Below are 25,455 nucleotides of genomic sequence, written 5' to 3'. Positions count from 1 at the left end.
CTGCCAGATCCATGGATTCCCTCATGCCCCGCAGCGACTCCTTCACTGCCCGCGTACGCGGCGCAAGTCACATCGACTTCAAGACTTCCACCACCGGTGTCGCTGCGAAAGCCATGCGCAACGAGCTCAGCGCACTTGTCAACACCGTCAAGGATCCCGAGACCAGGAAGGTACGCGTCTCTTCGCCATGTCTCCCTTCTCCTTGATTGTTGACATCGCCCCCATGCAAGGCCTTCGACACAGAGATGCAGTCCTTCTTCTTCCTCTTCACGCGCTACCTCTCCGATCGTGCGCGCCGCCAGGAACTGTGCGTCCTTTCTCCCCGTTTGCGCGCCTCTCCGTACTCAACTCGACGCGTTCAGTGACTGGGATCGCATCGAGTCCCCCTCAGAGGACAAGATTGTACCCTATGCGAAGCTCTCGTCGGGTTCGCCCCAGAACCTCAACAAGCTTGCCGTGCTCAAGGTCAATGGTGGTCTGGGAACCTCCATGGGTGCGTCCCCGCCAATCCTTCGTATCTCTTCTTCGCCTAACTTCGCCTGATCTCCCTCAGGTATGACCGGCGCCAAGTCTGCACTCGAGGTCAAGGACGACATGACCTTCCTCGACCTCACCGTGCGCCAGATCGAGCACCTCAACACCACTCACCGCGTCGACGTCCCCCTCATCCTTATGACGTCATTCAATACCCATGAGGACACCCTCCGCATCATCAAGAAATACGCAAACCAGCAACTGCGCATCACCACCTTCAACCAGTCGCGCTATCCGCGTATCTACAAGGAGACCCTCCTTCCCTGCCCCCGCTCTGCGGACGATGACAAGAAGAACTGGTACCCTCCCGGTCACGGTGACCTCTACAACGCTCTCCTTCACTCGGGCGTTCTCGACCAATTAATTGCGGAGGGCAAGGAATACCTCTTCGTCTCGAACTCCGACAACCTAGGTGCTGTGTGCGTAGTCAAATAGCTGCCCTTGACTCCCATGTTTCCTACTGACTGCGTATCTCCAGCGTTGACGACAAGATCCTGCAGCACATGATCGACTCCCAATCAGAGTTCATCATGGAGGTCACGGACAAGACGAAGGCTGACATCAAGGTGCGAAGTTGAGGATACTTGACGCTGAATCGTTGCACTGACGTAGCTATATTAGGGTGGTACTCTCATCGACTACGAGGGCTCGATCCGTCTCCTTGAGGTTGCGCAAGTGCCCAACGAGCATGTCGAGGATTTCAAGTCCGGTATGTCAGCCCTCACTCGTGCATGAACATGACCTTATGTCTGCTTTAGTCCGTAAGTTCAAGATCTTCAACACGAACAACTTGTGGATCAACCTCCGAGGTGAGTTCGGTGTGCGATCAAGTCGGGCGTCTACTCACAAAGTGCTACAGCGCTCAAGCGCATCATGGAGAGCGAGGGAATGGAGCTCGACATCATCGTTAACCCGAAGACGACCGATGACGGTCAGGCCGTCATCCAGCTCGAGACCGCCGCCGGTGACGCCATCAAGCACTTCAACAACGCCCATGGTGTCAACGTACCTCGAAGCCGCTTCTTGCCCGTGAAGAGCTGCTCGGACCTGCTCCTCATAAAGAGCGACATCTACTCGCTCGAGCATGGGCAGCTCATCATCAACCCCCTGCGCATGTTCGAGACAACGCCCGTCATCAAGCTCGGCGACCACTTCAAGAAGATCGCGCAGTTCCAGAAGCGCTTCAAGAAGATTCCCAAGATCATCGAGCTCGACCACTTGACGGTCACTGGCGATGTTTACTTTGGCCGCAACGTCACTCTCCGCGGGACGGTTATCGTCGTCGCAAATGAGGGACAGCGCATCGATATCCCCGACGGCTGCGTTCTCGAGAACAGGTTGCTCTCTGGTAACCTCAACATGATCGTACGTCTTCCATCTGTGGATTGGCGTCGGGGTGCTCACCGTTGTTTTCCTGCAGGAACTATGAACGACCCTGTCCTCAACATACCTCTGCCTGTCTATTCCGCTTCGCTTTCTGTCTTGCTTTCGTTTCTCTCACGGACGATGGACGCTCTCTACTCCTCTGTTTGTTTCAGCGCCCGTCGTAAACTTCCTTCGACACGTCTCCCGAGGACCCAAGGTCTTCTCGCATGCATTCACGCTAGCTATACCACCGTATCTCTTCTACGATTTACGCTCCTTTCTTTACGCATCATCATCTGACCTAGCATAGTCCTGCATAGATTCACCAGGAGGAGCAACGGACTATGACCGCGGGTTTTGAGGTCGAATCGAAACGATATGTACATATAGCTACTTCACGTCAGAGAACAACGCTTCTAAAGTCCTGATTTGTGAGGGTGGCCTCATTTCGACTCCATAACATCTTGAGACAATCGCTCATGCATTGTCGGCCAGATACCAAACACTTCTTTTCCTTTTCCTCTTCCTCATCTCCTTGGGTATTCCAAGTTCTGACCAGAGTACATGTACTACCAGGAAGTCTTATGATAATGATAAAAGGAGATAAAAACCATCCACAGACAGTCACGTGACCACCGCAGGGGTCGAACCTGCAATCTCCTGATCATCCGGGTTGCAGGCGCAGAACCTGCGACGTCGTAGTCAGACGCGTTGCCATTACGCCAGGCGGCCATACTGTTGGGTGATCGCATATAATATGAGTCCATTCTTCTGTTTCAATAGATAAAACCCACAAACCACAAACACCATTACAAACTTTGTACAATACCAATCAAACAAAACTCGGAAACCACTGACTACCCTATGAACTGTTTAGGAAGGAGGGCTATGGGAATGTCATCAGCGACAAGTAGCAGGCAGAAGATCTCAGGTGCAGGGTACTCACACTGGGGCCACAGTGGTAGCCGGACCGGGATCGGCGCTGATGGTAGGGAACGGAGTGGCCTGGCAGGAGCCCTCGACGTCGGAGAGGCTCTTGCCCGCGGGCAGGTGTGCGACCTGCGAGAGGGCCTTGGAGGGGACGGGGATGACCTCGGAGCAGTCGACGAGCGTGTTGGCGTCCTGGCCGAGAACGGCCATCTTGGCCATCGCGGCGGTGAACTTGGACACCATGGAGGATTGGTCGGCTGAGGGACGCGGATGGGTGAGATGAGGGGTACTTAGGTGGATGTGGATGGGTAGTGGTAGTGTACTCACTGACGAAGGACTGCCACTCGCAGGCAGTACGAGAGTCCCTAGATTGACACCGTGTCAGTGTTTACAGTGGTTTGGAAGCAGCTCTTGGGAAGGATGGCTGACCTGGCGATGGCGGCGTCGGACTGGAGGCGCAGCTCTCCGGCGAGGGGAGACTCGACCTCGCCGGGGTTGGAGCCGTTGCCAGGGAACAAGGTGCCCTTGAGCAGGGTCTATGAATACGATGGTGAGGGGTGGTCTACCTGTACAAGTTCCGTATAGCCTCACCTCGACATAGAATTGGGCATCGAAGCTGGACGGGGTCGAGTCGAAGGGGCTGCCGTGGATGCTCTACAGACTACTCGTGAGCACAAGTCAGAGAGCACGGGATATACCGCCTCACCGGATCGACGTGGTCCTGAGCAGCGACACTGTGTGATGCCAGGAGCGCCACGGTCTCCTCGGGGCTGAAGCCAGCATCGGCCATGCGCGCAAGGATCTTGTCGACAGAGTCGCTCGGCAGAGGGATCAAGCCGTCCGGAGAGACCTGGGAGTCGTTGGATCGCCCCGCGAGGAAGTTCAGGCGAGGGCCGCCCGCACAGTTGCTCACCGCCACCGCGCCCGCGAATTGGATGCTGTAAGCCACAAGGTCAGTGGGATAATAGCACGTACGGAGAAACGGGGGACTTTTACAAGTCACCGAAGGAGACGTTGTGGCGGATCGCAATCGGTCGCTGCTCCTCGACGATCTCGTCGAGCCCGACGCTCGCCTCAAAGTTGGTCTCAATGTCGGCGAAAGCCATTATAGAGCCATCTAAACGGATGTAAGTCATTCATCCTCTTGCTTACATGTCGCATCGAAGAAGACCCACCGGCACCACCACCACTGAAACTAGGTATCAGTACGACAACAGTAGAGGCAAATACGGCGATGCTTACCCAAACTTGCCTTCTTTGATCAGCTCATTAGAGATGCTGATAGCATCGTGGAAGGTCAACTATATGCAAGCAAACATTAACGCTTCGAGAACGTCATGACGATAGGTCGGAACATACACGAAGTGACTCGTGGGCCTCCTCGCCTGAAACACGAGGCATGAGTATGAGCGGCATGGAGAAGCCAGGAGCGGATCTACTTACCACACTCCCCGCCGTCGAAGCTGAATTCAGCAGTGAGCAAGCCGTATTCCACGCTCAAGTAGGATCGCACTTACAGGCCGCCATCGCCGTTGATGTCGTCGAGGACATCAAACCAGACGCAGCACTGTGGGCGAGGGTCAGTACTCGCCGACATTCAGAGCGACGCGAAAGCTCACCCTCTCGTCGTTGGCAGACCTTCCGTTGCTGCATGCAGCTCTCTTTGAAGGAGCGGCACCAACAGCTGCAGCGAGTGCAAGCAAAGAAATCAAAGCCTTGGAAACCATCTGCATAGGAATCGAAGCTGAAAGTGCAGAAGGATAAAACGAAGGGGTTGAAGAGCGAGAGCTGGAGCTGAAAGGAAGGGGCCTCAACGTGAAGCGAGAGGAAAGGGTGAAGAGGGAAAGGTGAGTTGTGAAGCCCATGTTACAATCCCTGACCTTTTATCCTGCTTCAACTCAGGGTGCAGATACGTACTGCGGCGCCCAGCGATGCATGCCGCGTCCAAACATCAGCATTCCAACCTGTATGAGATCAACCTGGAGTTCCATCCTAGCCAATCCAGAGCGCATGGCTGGGAATAACCACAGCCTCAAGAGGGATCGGTGACAAGCGTTCACATACCCGCCACGATGCTGGTATGTCTGTGCGGCCGGCTCGACGCTGGTTTGCTGGAAATATCCGCAGCGCACAGGTTGCAACTCGGTTATGCACGGCTTGATCTATAGCATGTCCCACGTAGAGGGTTTCATGCCGCCTCTCGTGTCGGCCCCGGTTCCCAGAGTCCTGTGAAACCGGCATGACATCGATGCAGTTCCCTTGACGAATCTGACATGAACAGATGAGGATGAGTCAAGTATGTAGAAACGTTTTTAAGCTCACCGAGCGCATCGTGGAGGATCTGGCGAAACTTGATCAACTGACCCGCCCTCGGTCATGATGGAATATAGATTACTGCTTCTACTAGCCAGGCCAGCAGTATTGGAGATTGCATACGCCATCACTACCATCTACTTGAAACGAAGATACCTCGGGGCCGCCAAGCCCTTCCACGGTCATGAGAGGGTGGGTCATGGCGGGTTGCCGCTCAATGCAGTGTCGCTTGCAGTGGGTCCGACGAAGATGCTGCGCTGTTACTCGTACAATGATGCCCGTCCCGGTATGATCTCGCTGCTGTTTCTCCCAAGTCGGACTGCCACGAAGCCACATGCGCTCGTGGAGCGAAAGAATACGTCTCGGCGCGGGTGATCGTTAGGACCTGAAACGCGCGGAAGCTGTACGCCTTCCTTCAAGTCAGAGTCTCCGTTGCATTGGTCCAATGACCACGCAAGCCGTTAAAACTCACGGTCATACATCCGAGTCCCTATGTCCTTTGATCTAGACATGATCATGTCCGCAGTGGGAGATTAACGTACACATCGCCCAGTGTAGTCACCACGACGTCTGTTGCATACACCTGCAATGTAACCACCTCTCGTCGGGGCGCGCTCCACTCGAGCCGAGCCGATAGGGCGCGCTCCCACAAACCGCAGCTAAACGTCGGGTCCACTGCACCGCAAAAGAGGTACGGGCTCAGGATCTCCGGCCGTCCTTTCTGGGACCAATGAGGACAAGGATGTTACTCACGATCTGCCAACTACGCTGCGGCGTCCAATGCGCACAACGAATGAGAGCGCGGGCGGGAATCCTGGGACAATTCCCGACGCGCTCGGGGGTGCCGACCCGCCGCGCAAAGCTATGGCCGTTTCAACCTACACATATTCAGAGTAACGTTCCCACTGCGCGGCTGACACATCCACATATCAGACAGGGCTACAGACGACACAAATGCAGATGTTGTAGGGCTACAGAGAGTCCGACGGCTCAGGGTCCGTCGTCGCTGCGTTCGTAACAGCGTCAACGGCATCCCGATCGAACGCAGTCGACATGAGAGTATTCCGTTCGTGATCATCAAGCGGGACCCAACGTTCGCGCTCCCACTGGCTTCGCTGAGAGTTGCGCGTCCGGCGCGTTGTGCTCTCTATCAGTCCGCTCGCCAGGTATGCCGAAATGCGCGCGTCGTCAGCCCTGACCATGTATCGGATCCACGGCTCGTAGTCAACGAAGACTGCTGCCGGATCGTGGAAGAGCTGCTCGCGGGGCACACGGAGGCGATCAAGGGCGGGGAATAAGGCTTCGAAGTGCGTGGTGTGTAAGGGAGGAAGATCTGGGGTGTCGTCGAGGGGATCAGGGGACGAGAATTGATCTTGACAGAATGTGAGGAGGTGCTGACGGATGGTCTCATCATAAACGTAAGAGGTGAATGTCACTGGCAGATACGAGTCGAAGTCGCTGGGCTCTGCCCTGAGATACTTCAGTCCGACCACATCGTCGGAAGAACGAGATGGGCTGTTGACCATCAAATCCTAAGGGAGCATAAGTAATGTGAAGTGCACGCAAAGGTGATTACTGACACGAAGCACTTCCGAGCTAGGCCGGCGAAGCCCGCTATATACGATTGATCTGGTCTCGACAGCCTTCACCATACGCCTGAATGCCTCTGACGACTGGTCATGGGTGATCTCGCAGACCGGTATCTCGCAGGGAGCTGACACCACGTCAGCTAGCTGTAACTGCATGAGCGAACGGCGGAGGTCGGGCTCTACGGGGGGTATGTATTGAGGATGAAGGTCTTGGTCCTGCTGGCGCTCCAGCCTCGCATCTGCGAATGAAGTCTGGTACAAAGCTCGCAAAGACTTGGGTTCCAGGATCCGGCCCTCCGCAAGACAAACCAACTGTAAGTAAGATGTCGCGAGGGCCGTCGGACAGGCGGTGAACTTCAGCACAGTCTGTAGAGGTAAGTCGTTGCGAGGTACCAAAGAGATGTCTGGATATGCGTAGGTATGAGGTGCCATCCTTGTCACGGTGCAGTAGAGTCTCACCGTTGCAAGTCATTACAACAGGCCTTCGACACTCCTTGATGATCTTGACTACAGTCGGCCAGAAGTTGGTATCTTCTCGATAGAGTACATCCACTTCCTCAATCAAGACGATTGACTGGCTGACCTCCGTTGGTGGTTGCTGATGCTGCGCAACGTCCTGGGTCTCTGGGATGTTTGATAGCGCAGGATGTTCCAAGGACACCTCCTCGTCATCAGAAACAACGCGCTTCGCAAAAAAGTTCGCCTTGGCCTTGGCGCGGGTTGTCGATCTGTCGGCTTTCGCCTGGTGCTGCGTCTGCGTAACCAAGTGGTTCTTGCCAACCTCGCCGATGAGCTTCTGTATCGCCGATCCGTTGCGCTCTCCAATACCAGGGTATACTTCGAAGACCTCCCAACTCAGCTCCTCTGCGCAGGCGTAGACGGCTGCAGTCTTGCCACAGCCAGACGGACCTTCAAGTAGCAGGGTGTTATAGACGGTATCACCAAACTTGGGCGGCGTGTATGAGAATGGTGGGATGCCGTCTGAAAGGGGAAGCTCGGGGAGCTCTTCAGGAACTGGCGCAATGGATTCGGTGTCGGGAAGGTCATCGCCCGTCGCCCGCTTGAGCCTAGATAGCTGCGGGAGGGTGGAATCGTCCTCAGGGAGTCCGATGACATCCAGCGGGTCTTCGCCTTCCGAGTCTTCCGCAATCCACGTGTCCTCGGGTTCTTCTGAGTCTACCCGCCGACGCTTCCGTTCAACATCGCGGACGATACGGGGTCGCTTGGTACCTCGGGGACCCTTCGCCTTCTTCACCTTCCCCGCCTTTTGTTTACTATTCTTCTCGACAACAGCTGCATTGGTAGTCGGAGCTTCATCACCGCCGCTGATGTGGAGCTTCAACGCGAGTAGCCACTCTCGTAGATAGAGCGCAGCTTGCTCGTTCCCTAGAACCTGGTCAGCGCACTTTGGACGCCATTTGTAACTCCACAGAGTGTTCGCATCCACAGGGGGGTCGGATGTGGGGGGATGGTCAGAAAGGGGAAGCTCCAGAAGGCGGGAGATAGCGGGGTAACTTCTGTGATTCAAGGGAATGCTGTTAACGATCCGCTCACGAGCCGACGCATCCACGGGGGCGAGCTCGCCGACATTTGTGGCCTCATTCGTGCCCAACCCTTCGCCGACAGGAGAGGACACTAATCGAGAGTAAAGGGTGGTATCTGCATCTGAGTTGGGCGTGATAGGTCTTGAATCTCGGGGTTGACGACGAGAGAAGTTCGTGAGGAGAGTATTGTAAACCGTCTGTGGGCCTCGTACATGCTGAGTCACATCATCAGGATAGGGGGCGAAGGGCTTCGTAGGATGTCTGCTATCCTTTCCCTGTGATGGCGCGTACTGGTCGGGACGCTTCCGAGGCGCAAAGATGGAGTATACTGGCTTCGGCGGGGCCGGAAGTCGTGGAGCCGTGGCAACAGCTTTTGAAGGTGGTGCAGGGGATGCGACAGGGCTACTGTCCACGACAACTATGGGCTCCTCCCAAGTGCCGCCGGGCTGGCTGGCTGGCCCTGCAAGGTGACAGGTCAGAAAGTCAGGGTTACACTCCTCTTCGACGGTTCGTCCAGGTGGGAAGAAGTGGCGCCAACACCCAACATAGGACTCACCCATGGTGATGTTTGAAATCTCTGACAGGCCTCCTGCCTCGCTTCCCTCCTCGACAGTGGTTGGGCTGGAAGAGTCCACCGGTCTCTCTTCCAAAGGTTCTGCATCGGACGACAATATGTCGATTACCCCCTCCCCAGCAGTTGAGCCATTCTCGGATACCGCAGCAGAGTTTGAAGGTGAGTTCTTCTTTGAAGATGACCGCACAGAGAACACGTCAAGCAACGATGTCTGACGCGCTGACTGTCGGGTCAGGACAGTGGTAAGTGCCAGCGACGCAGTGTAGGACTTGACTAGTACGAACTGCAGTGTCCTTCGCAGCTTTGCGACTCCGGGCCTTCTTCGCTGGGGCGGGCATGGGGCGAGAAGAAGAACGGATGCAGACGAGTCGGGGAAGGCACGAAAGTGAGGTGGTTCGCGTACGGAGGGGCGTGCCGCGTAACGCGTTCGCGCTCTGATCACGTGAGAGTTTGGACGCGTCGCACCCAAGCGCCCATAGGCCTTCTATGCCTGCCCTGAACCGGTACACGCGTCGTATATATGCTGGGATCGGGGCGGGCTGGAGCTCTTCAATGGACTCATAGCACGCCAACTGCTGCTGAACTGTTTTGCAGTCTAGTGGTGGTCAGAGCTTGTTGCGGGAGGTTACCCAGGACAGCCGGTGAGTATCCTTCTTTCCTCTACGTGACATGGAGACTCCCATGACTCATTCATCTATACCTACAGCCGGAAACAGTGTACCCACGATGCCGCACTCGCGTGCTGTGTTGTGCTCGCTAGTTTGGATGGCTAAGAGTGTCGAGTAAGTCTTCACCGCTAGTGTCTTATGAGCGGGCCGGAGGGATAATCATCATCACCCGCTTCTAGCAAAGCCGGATAGGATGGCGCCCACCTGATTGCATGCCCATTGGTACAGTACCATGCGTGCGCGATCAGGATTGCGTATGGTGGTTACTATGGGTGACCCCAAGTTGTAGGGTCGCCGGAAGATCTGGAATTCTTTTGTGTGAGTGTTTGTCATGTGCTCCATGTATGCGCCTTCTGACGTGCAGTGGCTGCAGCGAGGCTAGCGTAGCTTTGCTTCGCGCCGGGCTCATTGAGCCTAATAGCGGGAATCCCGCTCCGGTCCGCATAAAGACTAGTGGTTGATTTTGTCAATTCACAAGTAACTTGCAAGTGCCGTGGATAGCAAATAAAGTACCCCAGGACACCCCGCGACGACCTCGGTTGTTGCACATGTGCGCGGCAGCAGTTTTGTCAATGTATCTATTGTCGTGCGCTTTCGTCTCTCGAGTGAACTGTGTGGCGTTGGAATACTTGACTGGGTGAGTGACAAGGGCCTGAAGTCCCTGCTGTGCATACCGGACGCATTGCATCCAACCATCCACCATCGAGACGTTTCCACAATAGTGCATTGTTCACTTGACCTATGGTACCAGCCGTGGTGAAGGTCCAGGGGACGATTGCCGCGTTGTTGACTTCCGCTCCATGATGTGCACTTCTTGGCTGCGGGCGGACCCAAATGCAAACCCTATAGCGGTAAGGCTAAAGCCTCCGACAGCTGCATCAGCAATATTCTGTTCGTGACATCATTGGGAACAAAAAGTCAATGTTCAATGTTACACTCGTACAACCGCATGGGTCATAGCCCGGTCCTGCACTTAAGGCATACTTCATAATTCACCAGTTTAAGGTTGCCTCCGACGATGTCGGTATGAGGACTCCACTACTCCTCTCACTCCGTGCTCCATGGTACGGTCGTCCACGAGACGCCAAACTCTTGCACCGGCCGTTGGATACGCTCAAGCGAACAGTGGGCATAGTGCCGGCGCGTGTTCTCTGGCCAGTACACTCGACATGGAGCTGCGTGATGGACCGGAGACGTAGCGTCTCCCATGATGATATAAAATTCGATCTCGCACTTCAGGTCGTTCACGAATCACCACACTCTCAAGCTCCATCATGCCCATCCTACAACTCAATTCAAATAGAGCTAGAATGACCACGATGTCGCGTGAGTGCTCGCCATTCAGAACGACCTTTGCTCATGAGACATACCTTGCACTCATCTAGAGGAACAGCCGCGTATTCTCAACGAGAAGCATCCAGTGGTCGAGGAGCCTACCCCGCCATCGCGAACTGGATCCAATCAACACGGCAATCCCCCTGTGTATGCACAAGACCATCAAGACGGTGGACCCTCGCTGCACAGGTGTGAGTAGTTGTCTTTCATCCTCTGCAGAGAGGTCAATGACGGTGGGACGATAATATCCAGTCACTCAGGAAGACCAGAATGAGGCGGATGATAAGGCGCGGAAGAAAGCTATGGATGAGCTCGTCGGGTCGTGGATGGATCGTCTGCAGCAAATCAGCATCATCGTGAGTCACCTGAAAGCGTTTTCAGAGAGGGAGACTCACTGGCTCTGGGCAGACAACGTTCTTCGCGGCCATGGAAAGCCAGCTCGTCGGGAGCACGCTCCCGGTGGATCCCACGCGAAGCACGTACGTGAACCAGGTCGCGAATGCAGCGCTCACGGGCGCACTTGTCATGCACGTTTTTGCTGCCATCCTCGCCTTCCTCGCGGCATTCTTCCTCATCCGATACAAGCTAGCTGTTGCGAAGCAGAAGGACGTTGAATCTGGGATGGCTGAGACGCCGGAGTCAACGATGGACCCAGGGGATGCCCAAGATTTTCTCATCGAATCCACACCTAGAGCAGGTCGGTCCTTTCAGACGAGGTGAACCACCCACGCACCTGCTCGACCACTGCCACACGTTATGCATGTGTCTGGCTATGATGGGCTTCATCCTCTCGTTTGCGGGATTGATATGCTTCACGTACTCGCGCCTCGCATGGAGCGGCGCCATATTCGCGTCGGGGTGCATGGTCGTGTGTTTTGTATTGAGCCTGCTAGCCTTCTTCTGGCCGGCATCGTCTGCACACCGAAAGGGGCGGAAGTAGACAGGTACTGCAGAGGGTTGTCGAGACCGCGGCACAGCAAGGGTAACCACGCTGGCTGGCGCGGGGTCATGGGGTCGTTCCCAGATCTGCCAGATCGATCTGCATAATTAAGGGATCAGTTTCCGAACGCATGCACCCATCCTCTCTACCTTACCACCCGTATAAAACCACTCTTTCTTGCGCAGAACGCGAATATGGACGAGAAGAACAACGTGCGCGGCGAGTGCGGCGAGGAGGGGCGCGTGGGAATGGAGAGCAGTTGCATCTGACAGGGACAGGGACAGGGACTGGCCAGTTGGACTTGGAACGACATCATCGAGGGCGAGGTAAGCCCGTCCCGCCTCGAGGCTCCTGCCTGCTCCTTCTCTCTTTTGTTTTGTCTTCGCCTCGGTCGCCAGCAAACCGCGCATACAGTCGTGGTCATCGATAGCAACGGCCACATCTATCGCCCACGCCCGGCACAGCGCATCTCCACCCCGGCTGAGCTTCTTTGCCATGTTAACGGCATCCTTCCGCAGACCCGCCCTCCTCGACGCTTGGCTTTCCCGTTGGGAGATCCTCGACTGGCTAAGGCTGTTCTGGTGCGCAGCCGTCCTCTGGTACGAGCTCGGCTCCTATGTGTGGTCGCTGGGTTGGTGTTCGTGGCCGGACAGCGGTCTATCGCCGGTATGTGCGCCTTTGTCTTCTCTTCTCTTCGTCTGTAGAGTAACCTCTCTCCTCTCCCTTTCCGTACCGATAGGCACGCGAACGGCCTGCCCACCTTCTATTGGTGGCGGATCCCCAAGTACGCGATCTGTCAACGTCAAGAACAACCGCCTTCGCGGCTATCCACCAGTATTTAGTCGATCTCACGCTGAGGAGGAATTGGTACTTTGCGTCACGCAGAAGTCCCGATGTTGTGGTATTCCTGGGGGATATCCTGGCCTCGTGGCGGTCGATCAAGTCGGATGAAGAGTGAGTGTCTAACTGCGGCTCTACATGCGTTATATCCGGACCAATACCGACGCGATCCATTGTCTCGCCGCAGATATGAGCGCAACTACAACAAGTTCTTGAATATCTTCCGCCTTGACCGGAGGATTCCTTCATACTTCGTTCCCGGGAACAATGACGTCGGGTACGTTCCCTCTTCATCGCAATTGAGGTCATTATCTAACCTAAGGCTCACCTGCAGGTTGAATATTGATACTTCATCCGCCCGCCAAGCGCGCCAACGATTCACTACCCACTTCGGGCCGTTGAATCAGCATATTCGTGTTCGGAATCACACGCTTGTAATGCTAGACGCGGCAGGGTTGGTCGAGGAGGATTACCTGAGAGCTGCGAAGTACATTGACTACGATCGTTGGACGCCGCTTGCTCGAGGAGCAGTGGAGTTCGTGCACTCACTGAAAGAAGAAGGTATGTTACGTACCGGCGTCGCGATGGTCACAACTGAGTATGTATCATGACCAGCAGACCAAACACGCCCCGCCATCCTATTCTCCCATATACCTTTGCACCGTCCTGACACCGCGTCGTGTGGTCCGCTCCGTGAGAGAGGAACAATACGCCGCGGGGTTGGTCCCAGTTATCAGAACACCTTGGGGAAGAAAACCACGGCATTCTTGCTGAAGAGCGTGACCCCGGAGATTGTCTTCAGGTGTGTTTCTTCCATCTGTATCGACGTCGTGACCATTCTCTGACACAACCTTCTCCACCCTTCAGTGCGGATGACAAGGATCACTGCGATTATGTTCATGTGCCCCCGCGAGCCGTCGCCACGGACGCAACTTCCGCGAATGCCACGACCATCGCACAGCCGCAGAATGTCCGCGAAATCACGCTCAAGGCCTTTTCTCCAACCTCCGAGATTCGCCATCCAGGTTTTCAACTCTTGTCCCTCATCGATCCTTCCTCCGAGGCAAGAACATCCTCGTTAGCAACCACCGCCTGCTTCTTCCCGGATTACCCTTCCGTTTACACCTGGCGTTATCTCCCGCTGTTCTTCCTGACAGCCTTAACCCTCATCTTCCTGCGTCGTCGAAAGTTGCGTTCCCCGACATCCCTTCCCTCTCATCTCACCGAGTCTGAGCTCAGCAAGTCCTTTTCGCTGAACAGCTCATGGTCTCCGCAGCCCCATCCACCTACTCCGTTTTCGCCAGACTGGTCACCGCGCACACCTGGCTTCTATACCCCCCACCCGCGGTCGCCTAACGGTAGCCCGCAAGACTCGTTCCCGAAAGACTCCCTCCGTGCTCCCATCTCCCGAGCTGCCTCCCACTCAAACGTCTCCTCCCTAGGCCGCGATAGCCAGCACCTCCGTCTCCCAACCGCACCGACGTTCCGCGCAACGACCATCCCGCGCACCGACGACGACGGCCATCCGCAGCACCTCCCGACTGGTCCTGCCCACCTGGATGTCGACGAGCTTGACAACGAGTTCGCGTACGCCCGGTACGACCAACAGCAGCCGTTCCGGGTCAAGCTCGAGCGTGATGGAGACGAAGGGGCTGTGGATGCGGATGAGTTCGCATTCACGTTCACGCTCTACGGGCGCAGGCGGCGGATCTCGCTGTGGATCCCCCTGCTGAGCAAGAGCGGCCGCGCGACTCTGACGGGGCGCAGGCGGAGCAAGCGGGCGTTCGCGAAGAGGGTCGTGAAGGACCTTGCGTATATCATGTGGCCGGCGGTGGTGCTGTGGGTTGTGTTGGTCTGGCTGGTGAGCTGAGCAGCCGGACGCGCTGTCACTGGTAGGAGATGATTGGATGAACGAACCACCACGACTTTGAGACGATTCATGGACTTGATGTGATGCATTTAGCTGAAAACTAGATAGTAGATTGTGATAGACTCTGCGTATCTTGCGTATCTGTTAGCTCTTGGATTTTGTGTAGCCACTGGACTATTGGATACTGGGTCGCTTGTGCCTGGTATACATGTGCGATCGTTGTTATAGTATTTGTATATATGTAGATATTGCTGTCATTACCTCGTTATATACCCGCTGTTGGACGGAAGGCCGAATGGCTCATGGTGGTTTTTTTTGGAAAAGACGTCGCACAAGAGCCGCACGATACAGTTGCATTGACGAAGCTACTGAGCACTCGCAGATCGTGGTGAACAGTTAAGCATACAACTGAAGAACTAAACCAGAAACGACGCAGCAGGGTACACAGATGAGTATTGAGAAGAACGTGGTGTTATGACCCGTTCTTCTATCGAACAAGACCCATGTCGAATGACCAGCTGGTTTGCAACCACGGAAAATGTCCACGCGAGCCCATCGTGCGGGATTTTCGGCATTTTCTGGGTCTGCAGTGACGAGGTGAGGCGTGTACTCGAGTACGGTGGCAAGCTGTCGATTTACTCACCATGTTGACCGCCTCGATAGTATCGTACAACCTTGGGATTCCCGCTTCTCAACTCCACTGCTGTGGCCAGCGGGGTTCAGCCACTGCTGACGCTGGATGTCGCAGGTATCGGCAACACTCACCTAGATGTATGGGTTTTCGTCACGTATACCATCGTACAAGTTTGATGAGGACTTCTCCGCGGCTCCACTGGGTCGCAAGGCCGCGAGATCAGAGGTGTCGCGAGACGTTGTGGACCAACGGTACTCACCTGGCGAGGATGTGGGTGCCGTATGATATCGTACAACTCTCCGGACTACTCAGCGGCTCCGCTGGAACACGAACGAAGTCAGCCAGAATTGTTGCGTATCGTCGCGGATAGCGAGGAGCACTCACCCAGTGACGTGAACGAAGTATATGCTATCGTACAACCTTCATTTCTTCTTTGACTTATCTCGTCGCCACTAAGCAGCAAGCGAAGTCAGCTCCATTGCGAGACATTGGAGAAATTCGAAAGCTCACATAGCGGTATGGGTTTTGTGCTGTTATATTGAAAAATGAAAGGAAGAAACGTCGTCCAGTGTGCTCTTCAAGGCACGGCTCTTCTGTCGAATAGCCGACGGCGAGCGGCTAACAGACCGGCGACGAGGTGAACCAATCGAGGATCTTCTGTGATCGCTGATTTCGTGTCGGGGATGGGATGGGAGGATCACAAGAGAGGTGAACTCACGGTGTTGAATGTGTACGTGTTATCATATAACCTTCTCATGCTGCTACCTTCTTCACGCCCCCGCTTCCCTGAAGGATCAGCGACGTCAGCAGCGTGTTGCAGGACATCGAGTAAAGAGAGAAGTACTCACTGCTGGCATTATGGGTTTCATGTTTACATCGTGACAGGCTTCTTTCTTGCCTGGTGTTATGTTTGACTTTCTGAGTTATCTGAGCATCGATGTCAGCCCCACTATCGGTACCGTCCATCGACAGGAGGGAAGGACACGAGGGGTTCGAATGCGAAAGGTACATACCTAGCGTCCCGCGCCCTGCTATATGGTTTGGTTTCGCATCGCTTCTTTGGCGTGCTCGCCGTCGACGCTAGCAAGGAGCATGCGCATGAGCGGGTGAGCGAGCTATGTGGAGGAAGGGTAGGTACTCACCGGCCGTCCTGGGCGGCCGCCAGGGCTGACGCACTTGAGGAGGAAGGCATGCGACGACGACTGGAATGTCCTGGGTTACTTGATTTGTTGGTTTCTTAGCTGTGAGAGACGATGTCAGGTCAGCCTCGATCCGGGACATCGGAGGCGGGCGGAAAAGAGGACAGGAGAATGGGTAGAGGATGTACAGGGTACGAAGGAAGAGACGAGTGGGTGGATGGTGCTCACCTGAACCTCCGGGTGAAACAAAAAACTCCAACAACCGGAGGCTGTAGCCTGAGCAGTGAGCAGCGATTGAGCGACGAGGATAGAGTAGCATATGGAGGGGCTCACCAGCCGTCCTGGGTACCTCATTCCTCCGCTCGGTCTACTTCGCATGGCGACGGGACTTGCGATGGAAGGAGTCCATTGGAGAGAGCCATTCGGGAGGTGAGAAGGTCTATTTATCCCCCCAGGGAGTGCGGCTGGCCCGTTAGCCGCAAGTAGAAGCCTCAGCCATACTCGGCTTAACCTCCCGACTTTCTCCGACCTCAAGCTCAAGTTCGGCTGCAGCCGCACTGAGCAAGACAGCCGCATGCAGGATGTGGTGTGTGTAGACAGGACGTAAGACACTCAGCGAGCACGGCAGAGGAGTGCCAGCCTGAGTGTTTTATGATATCATGGCTGACCCGACGATGAGAACGCACGAGCACTCATGAGGCAGACTTGACATTAAATTGCGTATATATACCAGAGTTGACATGATGGTGACGAGAGGGTCAGTTGGACTCAGTGGAGGAGGGAGCTTGGAAGAGGACGTACAAGCAAGCGCCTTCCGATGTATGGCGCGTCCATTTGAATCGGGCGATCAGCTGACCGCGTCTCGCGTCCTGGGTACGATCCTCTGCCACCCTCTGCCATCCAGGGCCAATTGCCAGCAACGCAAGCGTGGCCCCCTGGAACGCTGCATGACCGCAATTCAGGCCTATGCATGGGTAGATCACACATGAAGGGATAATGCACGATACAGTTTCATTGACCAAACTGCTCAGGCTGAAGACTCGGTACTCGCCACTCGTGGAACGCAGCCACTACACAGAACCTAACGATACGCGACCGCATACATCTGAGAGGAAAAGAGAGGGAGAAAGTAGGTGGACGGAGCGGGTTATACCGTAAGCTCTGGGGAATGATACGATCCTGTGGCACAAGCTCTGACGAGCAAGAAAGTGACGACGGAGCGGCAACCAGACCGGCGACCACAAGTGAGATTGTAGCGAGTTCATCGTGCGAAATTTTCCTTTTTTTCGTGCTATGAAGACTGGGAGGTTGATTTTGAAAAGATATCAAAGGTACTCACCGTTTGGGACCTCCATGCTATCATACAACCTTCGACCATTCTCTTCTCGACGGCTTCACTATGATGACGAGCGTGGTGTACAGAGGACCGGGAGTACACTTATCATGTCAAGTCAGCCACCGCTGTCGAGAGGTTCCGAAGGGAAGGGGGAAAGGAGCGCTCACATGGCGTTATGGGTATTCGTGCTTGAGTTTGCGACAGGCGACTTTTCCGCCTAGCGTGTGTGGATTTCCTGTATGTTCTGAGGGACGAGGTCAATTCCGGAACATAGAGCCGGAAGGGGCAATGTAGGGACCGAGCAAGTGGTGCCTACCTAGCGTCCAGCGCTGTGATTTGGTATATTGATTTCGCAACGCTTCTTTGGGCGTGCTCGCTGTCGACACTGTGGTGCGTTTGATGTGAGCAGACGGGAGGGGCGTACTAATGCAGGACATGTGCTCACCGACCGTCCTAGGCGGCCTCCTGGGCTTGTGCACTTGACGAGGATGGTGCGCGGTGACAATTGGGATGTCCTGGGGTAGTTAATTTGATATTGTCATAGCTGTGAGGAACGGTGTCAGCCCTATCTCGGACAGCGATGACAAAATGGAGAGGCTATTAGGAGTAGTTGCGAGGCGGCGACAGGAAGCGGATGGAAGATAGAGTAGAGGAGGTGTAGGCACGAAGAAAAAGATATTTAGAAGGACGGGCGCACTCACCTGAACCTCCGGGTGAAACAAAAACTCCAGCAACCGAAGGCCTTAACCTGGGACACTGCGGATGAGGGAAGAGGCGAAGGACGCATATAAGGAAGGTCTCACCAGCCGTCCTGGGTACCTCATTCCTCCGCTCTGTCTACTTAGCATAGCGACGCGGACTTGGGATGGAAGGAGTCCATTGGAGACAGTAAAGGGAAGGGAGGAGGTCCTTTTATGCCTCCGATGGGGTGCGGCTGGGGTGGTCAGCCTCAGCCGTGTTCGGCTTCAGAGCTTTCCTCTGGCTTGTCTCAGAAACATTGTAATATAGCGGTAGCAAGAATAAGACCTCTATACGATTGCATTGGGGCAGTGATTACATCGGAGGGGTTCCGACCGGGGGGCATGAGGGGAATGGGAGCCGAGCAGCCTACATATGCGTATAGTAATCACGACTGACGAAGAAGCTGGACGCGTCAATGCACCGGTCGCCCAAGAGAGAAACATGTTATCAGTATATGTGTAGATGGTCGAGAGAATGCGGGAAAGTACGAGAATCCTGCTAGTCAGTGACTCTGAGGCAGGTTGCAGCGGCGAGCGTCTGAATCACGCATGCGAGACGCGGGTAATAAGTCTGACGTCCATCAGCACTTTCTCTATTTACTTGGAAGCGTATGTAATCGTATAGAATCGATGCAATCTGCGGAATCTATAGAATTTATCTGGCGGGAATAGAATCGCATCCATTGAAGTCCCCCCAAAATTATAATCGGCGCAATTTCCTTGCAATCTTGTAGAATTAGAATGCAATTACATAGAATCGCTCAGAATATGGGTGTTTTCTTCGAGGAATAGGGGTTGCAATGAATTGCAATCGCATGGGATGTCCATCCAATCAATGGATCATTATTAAGTAAACATCTGAATTGAACAATCGCAAAATAGACAGGCAAGAACTGGTATTGATCGATCGACAAGAGTGACTACATGGTATAATATAATAAGTATACATCCGTAATAACAGGCCTGCGAGATAAAGGAGGGAGAGATGGTAGCGGGGCGGTACTCCAGGCGGAAGCAAGCACAAGGAATAGGCGAACAGGTCAAGACGGGGGAACCCAGCCGAGCCGTGAGCGTGGCAGGGAGGCATGAGCAGGAGCAAGGGCAGATCTCCAGAATCCAGGGTATCGAAGATGCGAGCCATGCAGGGCAAGAGAGAGAGAGGACAGGCGAGAGAGGACAGGCGAGAGAGGACAGGCGAGAGAGCGCCAGGCAAGAGAGAGGTGAGCGAGGGAGAGTGACAGACAGACAAGCGAGAGAGGGGCAGCCAAGCGACGACCAACAAGCAGGAAGCCATGCGAAGATGTTCGAACTTGAACGTTGGACTTGCGGACGGAAACTGGATGCGAGCAGGGAGCAAGAGAACGAACCTCACAGTGGGTGGCGCAGGTGCGGGCAGAGAGTTCCGGGGGAAGGAAGAGTTAGAGGAGAAGGACGACAACACCTGGAGACGTTTGGGTTCGGTCGTGATAAAGATCAGGTCGGAGCTCGAATTAGACAAACAAATCAAAAGCTCGATAAGCGTCGGACCTCCGGATATCGAAATTCCGCTCATTCCAAGCCTTTGCAATCTTATCGGAATTAGTTACAATTTCCATGTTGACATTTTACACCTCGCGCAAGATTGCTTCAATTGGATTCGCTTGCAATTACGTGCATTCCGACCCGGCACTTTGCAAGCACAGGAATTAACGGAAGCGTTTGGAGATTTTGCTGATGTCACGCGTCTACATGTTCTCCGCCACATACACCGTCTGGGTACACCGCCGCCTATGTTTCCACTCTCCCGCGATGCGCTGTCGAGTTTCTACCCCCATGAAACGTTCTCCAGAGCTGAATTGGTGGACGATGGAACGATAAGCCAATTGAACCCATTTTTCTAATGCAACGCCGCATGCAATAGGAATCCTCAAGCCTCAGGTCTTGTGTGTACCCTGGCAATCCTCCACAATTTGCACAGGTGAACGTTGCTTACTTGGCTTGCGATGGAGGCGCGATAAGCACGACCACGACGCGTCGGAAGAGAATGCGAACAATTGCGTCCAGTGTCCCTCTGGTGACATCATGGGAGGGAGCTACTGGTCGGAATGAAATTGGGTCAGGCAGTGTGTCCACGAGCCCTTACAACCTCGCACACTCCAGGAGGTATCCGCACCTCAGGAGTACCCAGGACTGACGCCTACATCATCGATGGCTGTATCCAATGAATGGTCCAGCATTTCCGCAACCCAGTCCTCTCGGTCACGGAGCCATCGATTCATGCTCCTGTCCAGACCCGGTCTGCTACTCCCAGACGTGTATATAAACCCTCCTGAAGCTCCATTGACAACCAGGACATCTTGTCTTTCCCTTTCCTCGACAGCCTCTCTACTTCTCAACCTCGCAACTCGCCACCACCATGTCGCCCGTTGGAACCGCGACTAACTTCCTCGACGTCACCCACGAGATTAAGCTCGACCACGACAACGTCCGCGACCTCTTTGAGAGGTATGCCCATGCTAGTCCACTGTTGTACCCGTCGCTAATCCGGAGCACGCAGGTTCAGGGCTGCGACCGACCGTGACGAGAAGGTGACCCTCGCCAACACCCTCATCCGCGAGATGGCCATCCACGGCGACGCCGAGTACGTCCCTGACCATGCCTTATCAGTTTGACGAGTTGTCCTGAATTATCTCGGCGCAGGGAGTTGTCCGTCTACAACGACTACAGCGTCCTCGGTCTGGGCGACACCGCGGCCCACAACAAGGGTAAGCGTGATCGGGCACCCTCAGCGCTATCTTATCTGATAACGCGTGTAAACCACACCTCAGAGGAACACCACGAAATCAAGCAGCTCGTCCACAAGGCCGATACCACCTCCGTCGGCAGTCCGCAGTACGACGAGGTGATCAGCCAGGCCGTCACCACCTTCCTCACCCACGCCAAGGAGGAGGAGGACGAGCAGCACCCCATCATGCGCGAGAGGCTCTCCCCGCAGGACAACGACGTACGTGCTCTCGCCCCACATCGGTAGCGGCTCAATCTGACGTGCCTTGATGCAGAAACTCGCCCGCGCCTTCCTCAAGGCGCGCAAGATGGTGCCGACCCGTCCGCACCCGGCTGCCCCTCAGACCGGCGGTGTTGCCCAGAAGGCTGCTGGGGCCGTCGGCTCTCTCCAGGACAACGTCGTCGAGAAGGCCGGTGGCCGCCAGTTCGCGGCGCTCAAGTACGCTCACCCCGAATTCTAAGCTGGTCGTTCGCCATACGTGCGGAGGCGTCGGGCACTGCTTCACGTGTTGTATAGTAGACCCTGTTGTACAGTAGGGCGGGATGTACGCTATGCAAAAATGGAACCACTCTCTAGTCTTCTCTAGTGTGATAGTCTGCTCTAGTGTGATAATCAAAGGAGCGTCGCAAAGGACGTAATAATAGAGATCTCAGCGATATGAACAGAATGCAGGCGGCGGCTATACTGCGGATGGGGTTCGGGGGATCTGGGGGATACTGGGAGACGGCGGAGGAATCCCAGCCTGAAGACATGCGGCAACCAGCCTCACGCGGATTTCCTGCCAAACCTGTCGCAACCCTGAAAGGGGATTACATGCGTCAGTCTTCGGTACGTCTGCGGAATAGCCCAGGAAGGGGCTAGCAAACATACGACTTACGTGTGTTGGGCCAGAACAGCATCAGGTACTCGGTGCGTTCTGCAAAACGCTTCGAAACTTCGAGCCCATATATCAGATCAGGGTCATTCTGCCATAGCGCGAGCGCCCTGTGAGACCGGATTGTGAGCATCGATAGGCTGGGTGGCGCAAAAATGGGAAGAACGACACTAACCTCCGGATATTGGCGATGAACCAGAAGATGAGGATAGACTTGCGGTGGTCCTGTGACGGCGCCTGTTTTGCCTTGCTCAAGGTCTTCCAAACCCACTCGTTACAAGTGTCAACGAATCGCACTAAGGTTTCATTCCGGTGAGAAAACCGTGTCAGGTGAGGAGGCCGGTCGCCTAAGACGACTTACGCCACTCTTCGGCTTTGTCGCGGTAGAACAGCCTGTTTCCGGTCCTGCAGATAATCCGACAAGAATCAGGGTACGTTCCTAGAACACATGTGCACATTGAGGAGCAGCACTTACGTCGTAACCTGCGGGATGAAGTTCCGGAACTCATACGATGTCAACATGCGCATCCTATCACAACCCAAGCACGTTAGCATGAACCCTCTTCACGCCCTATCGATCGGGACTCTTCTGAAACGTGCAGGAGTGAGGGGAGGTTGGAAGCTAGGAACTCACCCGAAGAGCAGTTCCTTCATCTGGAAGCCAAACGAAGTGTCGAGGTCGCATGTATGCCGCGCGAGCCGCAGTTCTAGGTCCTCGATCTCAAGCCAGGCCTGCACCGCTAGCTGCGCACGGTCCGCCTGGCTCGTGTTCTTGCTCTCGCGCACACGCATACAGACGTGCAGGAGGAGCATCGTGCGCGTGCACAATGTCCACATGTCGTCCGGCTCGACATACGTACCCGATGCTGCCAACGCCTCCCCAGGGAGCATCAGCGCGAACTGAACAGTCAAAGTGAAGATACGTCAGCATGGCCATCGATGCGCTCGCGGTCAAGAAGTAGGAGCACAACACGTTCAAAATACTCACGTTTTCGGGCTCTCGGACGAACAGATTCCCGTGCCCTATATTATTGCTATCTGGGGTTGCTGCAATGTAGGCATGGAGATTCGCTACCACCATCACGCAGGCCCAGACAAGTCTTCGGCATTCCTCACGCTTGAAATCTGCCTCTGCCATTCCCTCCGGCCACATGATCGTCGAAGCGAACCCTGGGGCGATATTGTGCACCGGTGGCCAGGCCGTGCCGAGCGAGATCGCAAGGCAATTGCATCCACGCTGACCACTCGCGTGCGAGTAGTCGCTGGATGCAGGTGATGACGCCGAACTGCTAGTGCTCCCACGATTAGTGCTTGTCGAGGACAGGCTCGCGGTGATGGTGTCCCCTATGCTGGGTCCGGCTGGCATCTGCAACTGCGCACTGTAGTTATCCGGGGATATGTGCGGAATGAAACCCAGCTGTGCAGCTGGGTTGAACCCAGAATAGGTAGCTGTAGGTCGTAGGTTCGTGAAAGGGGAGAGACCTCGGGGTTTTATGCCCTCATCGACGGTTGACAGCGAGAACAATCTCATAAGTGAATCCAGAAGCAGTATGGCGGAATGGGATCGGTGAACCGACTGCAGTGGGTGCGACTGCATCTCGAAGAAGACGATGAGCTATCAACAAGGCAGTTAAGTTCATGAGTAGCTGTCAATGCGACACGGAATGACGCACCAATGCTGCCTGCGCGAGCCCTATATCCACCCAGCCGGTAGCGAGCGCGCCTTCCAGCGCGCCATGTGCCATTTCTAGCAGCGTCAATGCCTTCTGCCTTCCTCGGGCGCCATTGTCAACTTCGGAGCTTTGCACGAATGCCCCAAGCGCAAGCGCACTTAGCAAGAGGCTCGGTTGCAGGGAGTGGCGGCGGACGGGATTGAATAGGGTGTCGAAGAACCGCGGCAGATGTAGAAAGCTGATCCAGCACGGCGACGATTGCAGGAGCGCTCTCAGGTCTGTCATGATTGTCTTCATTGCGGCGCTCCGCTGCGCCGAGGACAGCGAGACGACCGCCATGTCGACTGGATCGCGTTCGGTGGCGTAGAAGGTGAGAAGAGCGTCCCACCAGGTGTCGCGCGCGAAGCGGGTGCCTGGCCGGGATGGAATGGAGTCCTGTTGCTGCTCTTGTTCGTCACCCGTATTCCCTTGTTGAGGAGGGGTGACCATGATTCCTGGAACTTCGAGCTGTGAGATATCCGTTGACATGACCACGTCGTAGAGCAGCGGGTCCGGGTCAAATTCCCACATCGTGGCCTATAATCGGTCCGAGTCAGTGCTCGATCATAGGTAGGTACTGCAACTTGACTTACGTCGGAGAACTCGAACAAGTCAGCCTCCAGAGACGGAGGTGCATGGCCCAAGGCAGGGATTTCATCGTTCGGTGCCTGTGCAACATTGGGAACGTCCTGGCCGGGCTTCGTTCGTCGATCGCCCTCTCCACCCACACTATGGCTGGGTGTTGGCAGCTTCTTTGACGTCGACCTCTGCTGCGAAATGCGAGTTCGAGCACCGCCCCTTTCCCGTCCCCGCCGGTTTGGCCCCGAGTCATAGTTGCATTGCTCCGCCTCGGAGGGGCGCTTCTGACAATTATGACATATGGGCTTCGCCCCATCGCAGCGAATTTTGCGAGAACGACTGTGATAATATGATCAGCTAAGCTCCGACACCACAATATGAACGCCAAGATATAAATATGTAGGACGTCACCCATGCGAGGAGAGTCACATGAGTGGTATTGGACGGGCGGTCGCCAACTCGACGACGAAGCCTGAGAAGTCATGCGTCGTGTGTAGGCAATCTGACCGGAGCCAAATCCAAACAGTCAGCCCATACACGACACTGGGGGTGCTGAGCCTACTGCTTGATGTTAGCTGGGCCAGCCTCGCGCGCTATACGCAGAACAGTATCCCAGACAATACTTTATAACGATGTCATTGTTGAGGCCTTACCATTGGTAACAAGCGACAAATACACGTATCCGAGGATTGCCTCGCGCCGTAGGAGGTTGATCTGGAGCAAGGTCGATTCTCGGACGGATCCTCTTCCGAGAGACTTTCGATGCACGGGTCGGAGAAGAGGAAGGACTGCGACTGGTGCTGGGACCTGCCTGCTCCGAAGGGGATGGTCCGAAGACTCCAGATGTACTCGGGGATGCAGAGCTAGTACTAGTATGCGATGGAGGCGGAGAGATGCCGAGGATGTTCTCAAGCTCTGTGGTGTCGAGATCTACCAGGGAGTAGTCAATGGGGACTGGAATATCGGATGTCATGGCGGCAAGTCTAATGGAGCCCCAGCCGTTCAGCAAGGCACTGGTCACTAACGAGGGGAATTGGAAGAGATTGAGAACAAGGTGCGGGGGCTATCTATACTTAACACGCTTGAAGACGCTGTGGAAGGCGGTGAGAGCCAGAGTTTTCCGAGGACAAAGGAGGTCCGGACTCCGACTCGTAAGTTGCGTAGGTTGCACAGCC

The 25,455-nt window shown here is 55.1% G+C and overlaps 10 protein-coding genes and 1 non-coding gene across 11 annotated transcripts; 4 read left to right on the top strand and 7 right to left on the bottom strand.

Moving 5' to 3' along the window:
- Positions 1–23: 23 nt before the first annotated feature.
- Positions 24–2,084, top strand: L226DRAFT_520665 (UTP-glucose-1-phosphate uridylyltransferase; the record flags this gene model as incomplete). Its single annotated transcript, XM_067678661.1, has 9 exons — positions 24–170; positions 231–307; positions 363–493; positions 554–953; positions 1,013–1,100; positions 1,156–1,243; positions 1,293–1,343; positions 1,394–1,899; positions 2,073–2,084. The coding sequence occupies 9 exons, from the start codon at positions 24–26 to the stop codon at positions 2,082–2,084; spliced, it is 1,500 nt and encodes a 499-aa protein (XP_067538834.1).
- A 444-nt stretch (positions 2,085–2,528) lies between these two features.
- L226DRAFT_t54 lies at positions 2,529–2,631 on the bottom strand. The gene has a single exon. It is a non-coding gene; the product is annotated as a tRNA-Arg (tRNA).
- Positions 2,632–2,662: 31 nt separating this feature from the next.
- On the bottom strand, positions 2,663–4,663 carry L226DRAFT_480968 (versatile peroxidase VPS1). The gene is made up of 13 exons (XM_067676912.1): positions 4,449–4,663; positions 4,347–4,396; positions 4,273–4,292; positions 4,189–4,214; positions 4,072–4,130; positions 4,005–4,018; positions 3,826–3,946; positions 3,536–3,767; positions 3,421–3,483; positions 3,259–3,365; positions 3,157–3,194; positions 2,846–3,086; positions 2,663–2,785 (listed from the first exon to the last, which is right to left on the bottom strand). Exons 1-13 carry the CDS (start codon positions 4,560–4,562, stop codon positions 2,773–2,775), a joined length of 1,098 nt encoding a protein of 365 aa, XP_067538833.1. The 5' UTR covers positions 4,563–4,663; the 3' UTR covers positions 2,663–2,772.
- A 1,376-nt stretch (positions 4,664–6,039) lies between these two features.
- Positions 6,040–9,221, bottom strand: L226DRAFT_480967 (uncharacterized protein). Its single transcript, XM_067676911.1, has 5 exons — positions 9,134–9,221; positions 8,832–9,072; positions 7,191–8,735; positions 6,723–7,135; positions 6,040–6,674 (listed from the first exon to the last, which is right to left on the bottom strand). Exons 1-5 carry the CDS (start codon positions 9,185–9,187, stop codon positions 6,114–6,116), a joined length of 2,814 nt encoding a protein of 937 aa, XP_067538832.1. The 5' UTR covers positions 9,188–9,221; the 3' UTR covers positions 6,040–6,113.
- A 1,664-nt stretch (positions 9,222–10,885) lies between these two features.
- On the top strand, positions 10,886–11,913 carry L226DRAFT_287334 (uncharacterized protein). Its single transcript, XM_067673603.1, has 2 exons — positions 10,886–11,208; positions 11,261–11,913. Exons 1-2 carry the CDS (start codon positions 11,155–11,157, stop codon positions 11,570–11,572), a joined length of 366 nt encoding a protein of 121 aa, XP_067538831.1. The 5' UTR covers positions 10,886–11,154; the 3' UTR covers positions 11,573–11,913.
- L226DRAFT_287349 (uncharacterized protein) lies at positions 11,513–12,369 on the bottom strand. The gene is made up of 3 exons (XM_067673604.1): positions 11,947–12,369; positions 11,673–11,891; positions 11,513–11,618 (listed from the first exon to the last, which is right to left on the bottom strand). Exons 1-3 carry the CDS (start codon positions 12,287–12,289, stop codon positions 11,560–11,562), a joined length of 621 nt encoding a protein of 206 aa, XP_067538830.1. The 5' UTR covers positions 12,290–12,369; the 3' UTR covers positions 11,513–11,559.
- On the top strand, positions 12,288–14,502 carry L226DRAFT_457028 (uncharacterized protein; the record flags this gene model as incomplete). The annotated part of the gene is made up of 6 exons (XM_067675344.1): positions 12,288–12,458; positions 12,532–12,746; positions 12,820–12,909; positions 12,967–13,193; positions 13,251–13,434; positions 13,500–14,502. 6 exons carry the CDS (start codon positions 12,288–12,290, stop codon positions 14,500–14,502), a joined length of 1,890 nt encoding a protein of 629 aa, XP_067538829.1.
- Positions 14,503–15,761: 1,259 nt separating this feature from the next.
- L226DRAFT_531606 (uncharacterized protein) lies at positions 15,762–16,533 on the bottom strand. Its single transcript, XM_067680111.1, has 5 exons — positions 16,279–16,533; positions 16,150–16,216; positions 16,035–16,063; positions 15,855–15,921; positions 15,762–15,802 (listed from the first exon to the last, which is right to left on the bottom strand). The coding sequence occupies exons 1-3, from the start codon at positions 16,415–16,417 to the stop codon at positions 16,060–16,062; spliced, it is 210 nt and encodes a 69-aa protein (XP_067538828.1). The 5' UTR covers positions 16,418–16,533; the 3' UTR covers positions 15,762–15,802; positions 15,855–15,921; positions 16,035–16,059.
- Positions 16,534–19,351: 2,818 nt separating this feature from the next.
- L226DRAFT_531603 (uncharacterized protein) lies at positions 19,352–19,752 on the bottom strand (the record flags this gene model as incomplete). Its single annotated transcript, XM_067680110.1, is given in 3 exon segments — positions 19,352–19,502; positions 19,519–19,526; positions 19,539–19,752. Coding segments are annotated over 3 exon segments (177 nt in total), but the record flags the coding sequence as incomplete, so codon positions are not given.
- Positions 19,753–20,746: 994 nt separating this feature from the next.
- L226DRAFT_520661 (uncharacterized protein) lies at positions 20,747–21,575 on the top strand (the record flags this gene model as incomplete). The annotated part of the gene is made up of 5 exons (XM_067678660.1): positions 20,747–20,835; positions 20,888–20,971; positions 21,031–21,095; positions 21,159–21,334; positions 21,390–21,575. 5 exons carry the CDS (start codon positions 20,747–20,749, stop codon positions 21,573–21,575), a joined length of 600 nt encoding a protein of 199 aa, XP_067538826.1.
- Positions 21,576–21,605: 30 nt separating this feature from the next.
- L226DRAFT_531600 (uncharacterized protein) lies at positions 21,606–25,390 on the bottom strand. Its single transcript, XM_067680109.1, is given in 12 exon segments — positions 21,606–21,658; positions 21,734–21,913; positions 21,993–22,099; positions 22,165–22,285; positions 22,351–22,394; positions 22,465–22,518; positions 22,624–22,889; positions 22,978–23,604; positions 23,663–24,238; positions 24,295–24,619; positions 24,934–25,262; positions 25,279–25,390. 10 exon segments carry the CDS (start codon positions 25,251–25,253, stop codon positions 21,795–21,797), a joined length of 2,559 nt encoding a protein of 852 aa, XP_067538825.1. The 5' UTR covers positions 25,254–25,262; positions 25,279–25,390; the 3' UTR covers positions 21,606–21,658; positions 21,734–21,794.
- Positions 25,391–25,455: the final 65 nt, after the last annotated feature.

Source organism: Lentinus tigrinus (assembly GCF_003813185.1).
Source record: "Lentinus tigrinus ALCF2SS1-7 unplaced genomic scaffold L226scaffold_5, whole genome shotgun sequence".
Lineage (NCBI taxonomy): Eukaryota > Fungi > Basidiomycota > Agaricomycetes > Polyporales > Polyporaceae > Lentinus > Lentinus tigrinus.
The sequence above is the reverse complement of the archived record's forward strand: the minus strand, read 5'-3'. Positions and strand labels throughout refer to the sequence as shown.

Bases quoted from the DNA above. Each gene is read 5' to 3' on its own strand.
- L226DRAFT_480967 (XM_067676911.1), bottom strand. From the start codon at position 9,187: ATGCCCGCCCCAGCGAAGAAGGCCCGGAGTCGCAAAGCTGCGAAGGAC. The intron at 7,136-7,190 runs GTGAGACTCTAC...ACGCATATCCAG, and splicing joins TGTTGTAATGACTTGCAACG to ACATCTCTTTGGTACCTCGC. The intron at 6,675-6,722 runs GTCAGTAATCAC...ATGCTCCCTTAG, and splicing joins CTAGCTCGGAAGTGCTTCGT to GATTTGATGGTCAACAGCCC.
- L226DRAFT_287334 (XM_067673603.1), top strand. From the start codon at position 11,155: ATGGATGAGCTCGTCGGGTCGTGGATGGATCGTCTGCAGCAAATCAGC. The intron at 11,209-11,260 runs GTGAGTCACCTG...GGCTCTGGGCAG, and splicing joins TGCAGCAAATCAGCATCATC to ACAACGTTCTTCGCGGCCAT.
- L226DRAFT_480968 (XM_067676912.1), bottom strand. From the start codon at position 4,562: ATGCAGATGGTTTCCAAGGCTTTGATTTCTTTGCTTGCACTCGCTGCA. The intron at 4,215-4,272 runs GTAAGTAGATCC...CTCGTGTTTCAG, and splicing joins CTTCGACGGCGGGGAGTGTG to GCGAGGAGGCCCACGAGTCA. The intron at 3,195-3,258 runs GTCAGCCATCCT...GTGTCAATCTAG, and splicing joins TCCGACGCCGCCATCGCCAG to GGACTCTCGTACTGCCTGCG.
- L226DRAFT_531600 (XM_067680109.1), bottom strand. From the start codon at position 25,253: ATGACATCCGATATTCCAGTCCCCATTGACTACTCCCTGGTAGATCTC. The intron at 24,239-24,294 runs GTAAGTCAAGTT...GACCGATTATAG, and splicing joins ACTTGTTCGAGTTCTCCGAC to GCCACGATGTGGGAATTTGA. The intron at 22,286-22,350 runs GTAAGTCGTCTT...ATGAAACCTTAG, and splicing joins CGACAAAGCCGAAGAGTGGC to TGCGATTCGTTGACACTTGT.
- L226DRAFT_287349 (XM_067673604.1), bottom strand. From the start codon at position 12,289: ATGGCAAAGAAGCTCAGCCGGGGTGGAGATGCGCTGTGCCGGGCGTGG. The intron at 11,892-11,946 runs GTAAGGTAGAGA...TTAATTATGCAG, and splicing joins AGAGTGGTTTTATACGGGTG to ATCGATCTGGCAGATCTGGG. The intron at 11,619-11,672 runs GTACGTGAAGCA...CATCATAGCCAG, and splicing joins CCGCTCCATGCGAGGCGCGA to ACACATGCATAACGTGTGGC.
- L226DRAFT_531606 (XM_067680111.1), bottom strand. From the start codon at position 16,417: ATGTCCCGGATCGAGGCTGACCTGACATCGTCTCTCACAGCTAAGAAA. The intron at 16,217-16,278 runs GTGAGTACCTAC...GCTCCTTGCTAG, and splicing joins GCGGCCGCCCAGGACGGCCG to CGTCGACGGCGAGCACGCCA.